Below are 8966 nucleotides of genomic sequence, written 5' to 3' on the forward strand. Positions count from 1 at the left end.
GTTTCTTTCTTTGTATTATGTTCTATGACGTATTTCCGTGACGGAAATACGTCAGTGAAGTCTTGGTGGACCCCGGCATAAAACACTTTTGTGTTAAAAAAGCAGATTTCTGCCGTCGCCGTCGCCGTGAGGTTCCGTATGACGTCATTTGGAGATGAAATCGTCGCCGCGCGCCGCCGAACGCTGTATGTGCGAGTGAAAGGGCGCGAGGGGCGCGTCTTTCACGGGGAGTGAACGCGCGGCGGAGAACAAACGCGCGTTCTGCGCCGTGCTCGCTTAAGGGCTGCAGAAGTAGGCGTCTCTTTTCTCCTTTACAATCACCATGGGCCGTATTCTGTAACGCTTCGGTTTTCGAAGGCTTCGGTTTGCGTGCAGCGATTGGTCGCCGCCTGGGTGACGCCATCGCCTCAGGGCGTGAACGCATTTTTTGATGACGTCATGCACATGTCAATCACGCGGAAACCGAAGTTGTCGTCTGCTACGAAGCGAAGCCGCGCGCGCTGCTTCGGTCTGATCCGAAGCGCGGTGTGCCGTGTGCAGAGCCTGTGCGTGCCGTGTGCACGGGCGAGATCGCGGCACTCAGAGCAAAATGGCAGCGTGTCCGGTGTCTGTGGCGCCTGTTCTCGCGCTTTTAGCGAGCCTGTGTGAGAGACAGCGACGACGTCGACACCGACAAGAGGCCTTTGAGATGACGGACGAGGAATTCAGGCGACAATTCCGACTCTCGAAAGAGACAGTGCTCCGCCTGTGCGAGGAACTTGAGTGTGTGTTGGGGCCGCAACGCGCTAGTGGCATTGACACTGTGACAAAAGTGCTCTGTGCGTTGCGTTTTTTTGCGACTGGAAGTTTCCAGCAGTCCGTGGCCAACGAGGAAACTGTCGCCCTGTCCCAGCCCTCAGTTAGCCGCATAATTTTTTCCGTTGCTGAAGCCATTGCAACGGTCGGCAAAGCAAAGGGATGGGTGAAGTTTCCGACGGACACAGAAAAGGTGGCGGTCAAGCAACGCTTCCTTGAACGTGGCAAGCTCCCTGGTGTCGTCGGCTGTGTTGACGGAACATTAATTGCCATCGTCCGGCCGCGAAAAATGAGCCCCGCGGAAACCGAGGCGTACTGGAGCCGCAAGGGATTTTACGCTTTGAATTGCATGGTGGTAAGTAAACAATTTCAAACACAGTCCTTGGTCTGAATCGTTAGCGGGTCCATTTAAAGTATACAAAGAGCACCTGTGACGCGAAATTAGTTGCGTGGTGTCGAGTCCCCATGGATGGTGCGAGAAGAACGATGTTTCTTAGGCTTGAAAAAGGCGCGGGGAAAATAACCCCCTGTCGCATAGCTAGAAATGTAGCATACCCGAACTTGTTTGCGGTTCAAATGTTGCTGAGATTACGGTCAATGCTATCTAAATAATGCGTTTATGGTCGTGTACGGACGTCAATTCCTGACGAGTAGCTGTGTAGCTTCCGTGGTAGCAGTGTGTAGCCTGTGTGGTATCAGTAACTACATAGTGAAGTGGCATGTGATGCGGCTTGTGCACGTTAATGTGAAAATGATGGATACATGCTTTAGCGTATCTTTACGAATGCGTAGGAATTCCACACAGGCTAGCATATCTGATCACTAGTGTATTTCGGCATTTACTTTGAAATGAACATATCCGTGCAAGCAGCGTTCTCTAAAGCACTCTGTTTATACGTGTTATCATCCTTAAGCAATGGGCAACAGAAGGTGAACGCTGAAGAGACCGTTTGACTCCCTCTCGCAGGTGTGTGATGCGGACCTAAGGATCGTGGCCATAGACCCTCGCATGCCAGGATCATGCCACGATTCCTTCGTCTGGAGGCACTCAGCATTGCGCCGCCGCCTGACGTGTGGCCTCCTGAATGACGAGGAGTTTTTGCTTGGTAAGTGTAGCAATGATAGTTCACATTTCCCTTATGTGTTGTGTAGGTTCAATACGAACAGGATTTTTCATATTAATCTACAAATAGGAACTTTATGCCGTGCGGAAGACACACTATTAGTTAGCAATGCGTTTGTTTACCTTTCATTTATACCCTGCATCAGGCAGGCATTTCTGTGCTGCAATACATTTTTTTTCTGTTTGCAGCGGTTCCTATCAAAATTTCGCACAATGAATCATTGACATCTCAAAACATTTTTTGTAAATGCAGGAGATTCGGGGTACCCTCTGGAGCCCTGGCTTCTCACTCCTGTGCCCGGACACCCGACACGGCTGACAGCAGAGGGGCGCTACAATGAAGCACACGCCGTCGTCAGGAATGCGGCTGAAAGATGCATAGGCATCCTAAAAAGCCGTTTTAGGTGCCTGCAGAGGTACCGTACGCTGCACTACTCACCCCGCAAAGCAGCCACCATTGTGGCGGCGTGTGCTGCGCTTCACAACCTCTGTCTCCAGGCAGGGGATCCGCTGCCAGATGATCCTGAAGATGACGACACAAGCTGTACGAGTGATGCAGCAACAAGACAAGTGCAGCCACCACAGGCCCCATCGCTGCCCTTGGCACAATTGGTGCCGCCTCCACGCGCTTTGTTCGAGAGCGCCAAGCAGGCTCGCTCTGCAATAATTAACATGTTCAGGTTGCCTCGCAATCTTCACATTGCATATTTGCAGAGCGTGCGAAGACGGATGCGCCGGCAAATGAGGCGGCGGCAAACATGAATGCACATATTGTTCACGTCTCCAACGGGGTGTGTGCCAATTAGCAATAATATTCCCCCGAGTTTTCTAGGCTTTGTGTTAGCCTTTTGGCAAACATTCATTGACAACATGTGCCACTGGAGAATAATGGAAAGTCTGCGAAATTCAATGTGCTTCGACAATCTCTTTAGCTCTTGTAGATGGTGCCGCTTGCATTGATGTTAGCGAAGAACACTATCCATGCAGGCAACATTTTGCAAATAGAGGTTACATGACACAGTTGGAGACATTTTTCCTTGGAACTGCCTCGCTCAACATAAACTTGACGCACTCGATCGTGCACATGCCATGTGTTACGACGGAACAACCCTTATGGCATGAAGGTGACTGCGTGACGATGATTGAATAAAGACGAAGGCGGAACAAACAGTAAAATCACTACGACGAAATCAACAGTACCGCGGAGAAGGCACGACGGTGATTCATTGACGATGCAAACGTGGCAGTGGTAGCAAGATGACTCAGTGAATGTTTGTGCATAGCTAACTTTCTCAAAGTCGTGGGCATGACGACAGTGGAATCACTACGAGAGACCGTCACGACAAGACAATGCAGAAATGACCTAAGCGCGTCCTGCAGGACCTAAATAAAGTTTTTCCAGTCTATTCCAAGTCCAATGAAGTGTTTGCTCATCTTGACAACAGACATCGCTCCGAAGACCTGACTAAATCATTCAGTTGGCAGTAGTGACATGCGGTGTCTACGAAGGGCAGGAACGTAATCAACGCGAGCTTATGACTCTCGCTTACTGGGGATACCTCGTTCAAGGGGATCAATTAATTGGAAGACCGTTTGCCAATCACGAAAGAAGTTCCACGGGTTACCCCATCTTTTCAGTTGGATGAAGACGCGTATGTGTCCCCGGACATCTAAGGGCATCACATACCTATTAGTACTGTTTCATGCAGCTTGGGGCGGCTTGTCTAAGAAGGTTGCAAGGTGCCGGTAACCTCACACCTATTTAATAGGCAGCAAGAGTCTCGTAATCGGAATTAACCAGACAAATCGCTCCACCAACTAAGAATGGTCCATGCACCACTACCCACAGAATCAAGACAACACAGCCAGCAGCACTGGCAGAAAAGTTGAAGGAACCCTCGCTTTAATAACTGGTTCCCGTTTGGCAGGCTCTGCCCACTCGCAATATGCAACAAGTGCTCCCAGTGAATTGCGAACCTAACTCAATTGCATAACTGTCCCCAACTGGCTTGTTGGGTTATGTGGTCACTGACCACCGTGCTACCGTAAGTGGTGGCCGCTGCTGTACTTTCGATGTGTCTGAAGTACACTGAAAGAGATTGAGCATTGTGAAAATATATTGAAGAGCATGGAATGTTGTTCTGTAAACTTTATTGCTTCTTTATTGTACATATAATGGCATAAGACTGATGTATTACAAATAAATTTGCTCTGTTGCAACCACAGCACAGGCCATGGACTGAATACATTATACTCCCACATGAACCACCCTTGTATTAAGAGTTGGTAAAGCTATAAATCCACATCACAGTCAAGTATGCATCATGTCGTAGGATACCTCGGCAAGAGATATTGAAGTCGTTTCACAGTTGAGCATTACGCCTGCAGTGGGATACTGCAGCAATAGATAATGAAGTCTTATCACAGTCAGATGTAAAACATGAGGTAGGATACCGCAGCAATACATGTCCACGTCGCATCACAGTTGAGTATGAAGCATGCAGTGGGATACTGCAGCAATAGATACTGAAGTCTTATCACAGTCAGATGTAAAACATGAGGTAGGATACCGCAGAAATACATGTCCACGTCGCATCACAGTTGAGCATGAAGCATGCAGTGGGATACTGCAGCAATAGATAATGAAGTCTTATCACAGTCAGATGTAAAACATGAGGTAGGATACCGCAACAATACATGTCCACGTCGCATCACAGTTGAGTATAAAGCATGCAGTGGGATACTGCAGCAATAGATACTGAAGTCTTATCACAGTCAGATGTAAAATATGAGGTAGGATACCGCAGCAACAGTAAGCCCTACACGTCGTCATTGCGAGTTTAAACCTTTGTGACCCCATTACTGTGTGCGGCACATGTTCTCGGCCAACAAAACAATGCAGCTTCGCTTGCACACACTGTCAAGACTAGATGAAAACAAGTTTCCTTTAGGAACAAAAAACTGCTTGGCACACTACATGCCAATGGTACAAAGGCAATGGTACAAGCGAAGAAAGCCATTTGGCTTTACATATTTATGGCGCATTTCTCTCGACTGCTGACCGCATTTCCAAGCGACTGATGCAACAGTACTAACAATGCTGGGGCCATCCTAGTCAAGGTGCGGAGTTCCTGCAGCATCATGTCATTCTGCTGCACTTGTCGCTCTGCAGCAGTAGCCAGGCGTTCCTGGGCCAGAGTTTGGCGGAGCAAGGTGTCTCCCACCTGAGCGATGTCAGCAGCCTGCTGAGCTATAGCATCGGTGAGCGCCCGGACACCAGTCGCGAGGTCCTGCAGAACCTTTAGTGTAAAAGGTGCAAAGAGTTACAATATTTGTGAAACAAAAGCCTCACGAATAAATTTTAACGTTTTCTTCACTAAAGTACACATCACATGCACCCATGTGCAGCTACACAATAGCAATACCATGCAAAGCTTAACAAAAAAGTGCTCAAAGATATGCGTAGTTAGACTAAGGCTTGCCTCAACGTTTAAGCGTTCATGTAATGTGGACACACATTTGCGCAATGCAATTTTTGTTTTGAACAGGGCCATTACATTTACTTTCAATGCTCGAAGATCAAGGTTTCCCACGACGTACACCCACGAGCAAAAGTGTACAGACCAGGGATTCCGCGACACAGCCCATTTCCTCCTTGTTAGGTTATGCAGGTTAATTAGGGAGAAATTGTAGTTGCTTTCATCGACCGTGTGGTATGTATACTGATGCTAACGGGTCTACGTGCATAATTTGTTTCCCCTGGATGTAATATACAAGGCTGCAGTGCAATGGTCCAGTGCATACATTCGCGCGTGATCATTGCTACACAACCTAGTCGCCCTCTCTGCAATAAAAAGTTAAATTAAGTTTTTTTTTTCAGTGTAGCTGTGGGCATTAAAGTCATATCTACAGTGGAACCGTTATAAGTTATATGAAATGAATAAAGCATTATTGTTACATTGTTGCCAAAGGTGTTACTGAATTTCGACACCACTGTTAAGTGGAGCAATCACTGCAATAACACAATGCTGTGCATTTTGGAATGTGTATCAGCAGTTCAAATGCAAAGAATGTTCGCACTTTTATCTCTCTACATAAGGTGATCAGTGTGGCAACACATATCAGAAATTGTTCTTACAGTTAGGTTCTGGTCATACAGGTCAACTGAATGACCGTAACTCGCAGATAGATCTGCCACCACCTCATCCATTCTGGGGGACCTGCTTCTGCTTGGGACACCCTGCCGTGGGCCTGTAAAAATGTTTGCGGTGACGTCACCAAACTGTACAGTAAAAAATGGTGTCGCGTAGCCAAAACCATTTACTTTTTCGCTCGTGTATCTACTTTCCATGAGGCCCATCCTCATTTTAAAGAAATCCTGCTAGCAGTGTCAGCACCTCTTAAGAAGGAATGTGCATTCAATGTCCAAATAAGAAGGAACATAGTCTCTTTCACACGTAAAGGAAAACTCGGAGCACCTTGCAAGGCGCTCCGAGTTTTCCCCTTAGTGTGAAACAGACTGTACATGTTTAAACAAAGCATTAAAGGAGCCCCATAACTAAGACAGAATCCGACATGTTCCAAGCTGTGCGAAAATAAAAGAACGAAGACGGTGTATGAAACCCTCACACTGCACTTCCATACTGCGCCTCCCCACCCCTTCACTTTCGAATCCTGCTGCTATCGCTGCCTGCCGCATGGGACGGATCACATCTCGGGTGGCATGGTTAAACGCATAATTTTAAAATTATTTCAGTAAATTTCTACTATTTCTACTAATCACAAATACAATTTCCTGTGGTATAAATTGGCAACATTTGCATTCCTGTCTCATCAGTACTGAGCTGCACATATTGTACACAAGTGTCATCAGCATGGTGACTTTTAAATTGTGATGTTATTGTAATGCAGGCTGCACGCACCAATTAAGTGTGCCATAAATTATGCACACATAGAGGTTTCACTCACGTTTCCTACTACCGCCATCTTCGCCTTCCGAAGGCGCGGGTCGCTTCACGGGCTGCTGAGGCTGCTGCTGCAGGCGTGCTAGGAAGAACCAAAAGACATTGCGACATAAGGACATCAAAATTAGCGCTCAGCATCAAGTACAAACTTGTACAACCATTGTCACGCTAGTTAATTATACTAAATTCTCTTAACAAATTATTTTACCTTGAATCCCACTCGTACCCGGTTGTTCACCAACGGACACACTACCGCTGGGCCGGCTCTCGGCAGCTCTTGGCTCTTCGCTGACCTGTGCAGATAGCATTGTTTACTTCTCATTGGTGGAAAAAAGCATTAAAACGCATTTCATATGGCTGAAAATGTTGGCTTTACTAAAGCTCCTTTGGCTGCCTGGTACACAGCTTTTCGCCGCACCGATAATTATAACTTCTCACTGTTTTCATGAGCTGTCTGATGTCGCCTAGGGAAAGCGCGTTCAATGTCATTGCTACAATAGTGAAAGCGCGTTCTCGCTTATACAACAATATCAAAATCTTTAAAAATCATAACTAAAACTATATCACTCGCAATGAACACACTGCTTGATGGCTAAAACGTGCATTGCACCCCTGAATTAAGTCATTACAACGCCTCCGGTGCAATTCTATGCGGCATCTCGTGAACTGTACGGAATTTACTCGGTAAAAGGTCCGAAACAAATGCAACACATTACCTACCTCTTCGGCGTCTTCAAAAAAATTGGGGCATACTCCAATTGCACTGGCTACCCCTTCCAGCGAAAGGATACGCCCGCGCAGTCCAGGCAGCTTGCCACCCCCAGTGCCCCTGCAAGAAAAGTCGTTAGCGCATTCACTGCTGACCACATTACCCGACCTCACCTGTGCTCTGCAACGTGAACAGCGGCATCGTGCGTCTCCTTGTTCCAGAAGGCGCGCCACCGGTTGATCGTTTTCACTGCAGGGCCTTCATTGTTCAGGAGTGAGACGACGTCTTTCCACATATCATCCTTGCGCGCCGCGATGAGCTCCGGGCTCGGAGCACACGACGATTTGACGAGGTAGGGGTGGCGTTCCATGAACTCCACCAATATCTCCCGCTGGCGAGCAGACACTCGTGGTCCGAGGCGGCTGCCTTTGTGCGAGGACATCGCGCTTAATTCAACCCGCATCAAAGGCCACACGAACGGCGGAAGAAAAAGCCTCACTCCGTCAACAGTACGTAGGTAGACAGACACGCCGTTCTTTTCGAGGTAGCACGCAGCAAACAAAGAAACGGGGGCACAAAGCTCTTCGTTGGCTTCTCCGATGGCTCTAAACTTCTGGGAGCAGCTGAACGCCAAGTTAGCGTACGACGTCCCACCTAGCGGCAGAAATGGGTCAACCGAAGTAAACAAAATTTGCTAAGTCGCTCGCCGCCAGTGTAACTCACACACGTTTCATAATGAAAAATGTAAACCTCATCAATACCATCAACAAAACATTTTTTATTTACCACGAAGCGTACGTAATTTGCTATATTTCCCCTCTGTTTGTGACGTTCACTCCCACAAAAAAACCTGCGCGACGATTGGTGTCTGTCCTTCCACACGTTTTCAGTACGTCAACGGACCGCCCCAATGTGACGCCACCGCCAAACCGAAGCCTTCGAAAACCGAAGCGTTACAGAATACGGCCCCTGGACACTCGTCGAGTAGCGTCGGAAGCCGCTACCTCTTCTCGCCACGCAACGCTTCAATATAACTTCCTGTTGTAGATCTGTGTTACCTTGTTTTTACGCAATTGCATCACGTCCAACATATGCACAGGTAACACTCGTAGTTAACTCGGTGTAACTAACACAGCTTAGCTGTTTGACCATTTTCATGGAGTGGAAGGGGCGATGATTCTATTAAAGATCATAATTTCTGGTTTCTCTGTGTGAATTTAGCGCTTAGATTTGTCGCTTTTATGTTAGTTTACGAAAACGAACCCCCAAAAATCGCCGCGTAATCTAGTACTGGGCGTTTGATTGCTTTGTGTGCTAATAAGCGAACAGGACATGTGGACAGTTTCTCTTTGTGGGACAGTGGTACAAATATGTA

At 47.4% G+C, this 8966-nt stretch overlaps 2 protein-coding genes across 2 annotated transcripts; one reads left to right on the forward strand and one right to left on the reverse strand.

The window, feature by feature from the left end:
• The first annotated feature begins 365 nt into the window (after positions 1-365).
• LOC125945358 (putative nuclease HARBI1) lies at positions 366-4469 on the forward strand. The gene is made up of 3 exons (XM_049667116.1): positions 366-1150; positions 1763-1901; positions 2172-4469. The coding sequence occupies exons 1-3, from the start codon at positions 590-592 to the stop codon at positions 2678-2680; spliced, it is 1209 nt and encodes a 402-aa protein (XP_049523073.1). The 5' UTR covers positions 366-589; the 3' UTR covers positions 2681-4469.
• On the reverse strand, positions 4295-7344 carry LOC125945695 (uncharacterized). The gene is made up of 5 exons (XM_049667941.1): positions 7091-7344; positions 6887-6964; positions 6057-6169; positions 5015-5217; positions 4295-4313 (listed from the first exon to the last, which is right to left on the reverse strand). Exons 1-5 carry the CDS (start codon positions 7188-7190, stop codon positions 4295-4297), a joined length of 513 nt encoding a protein of 170 aa, XP_049523898.1. The 5' UTR covers positions 7191-7344.
• Positions 7345-8966: the final 1622 nt, after the last annotated feature.

This window comes from Dermacentor silvarum, chromosome 5, assembly GCF_013339745.2.
Source record: "Dermacentor silvarum isolate Dsil-2018 chromosome 5, BIME_Dsil_1.4, whole genome shotgun sequence".
Classification (NCBI taxonomy): Eukaryota; Metazoa; Arthropoda; class Arachnida; order Ixodida; family Ixodidae; genus Dermacentor; species Dermacentor silvarum.

Excerpts from the sequence above, each read along its gene's own strand:
- LOC125945695 (XM_049667941.1), bottom strand. The coding sequence starts at position 7,190 with ATGCTATCTGCACAGGTCAGCGAAGAGCCAAGAGCTGCCGAGAGCCGG. Across the intron at positions 6,170-6,886 it reads AGATGGCGGTAGTAGGAAAC|GCCCACGGCAGGGTGTCCCA; the intron begins GTGAGTGAAACC and ends ACATTTTTACAG. Across the intron at positions 5,218-6,056 it reads TGTATGACCAGAACCTAACT|GTTCTGCAGGACCTCGCGAC; the intron begins GTAAGAACAATT and ends TTTACACTAAAG.
- LOC125945358 (XM_049667116.1), top strand. The coding sequence starts at position 590 with ATGGCAGCGTGTCCGGTGTCTGTGGCGCCTGTTCTCGCGCTTTTAGCG. Across the intron at positions 1,151-1,762 it reads ACGCTTTGAATTGCATGGTG|GTGTGTGATGCGGACCTAAG; the intron begins GTAAGTAAACAA and ends TCCCTCTCGCAG. Across the intron at positions 1,902-2,171 it reads TGACGAGGAGTTTTTGCTTG|GAGATTCGGGGTACCCTCTG; the intron begins GTAAGTGTAGCA and ends TTGTAAATGCAG.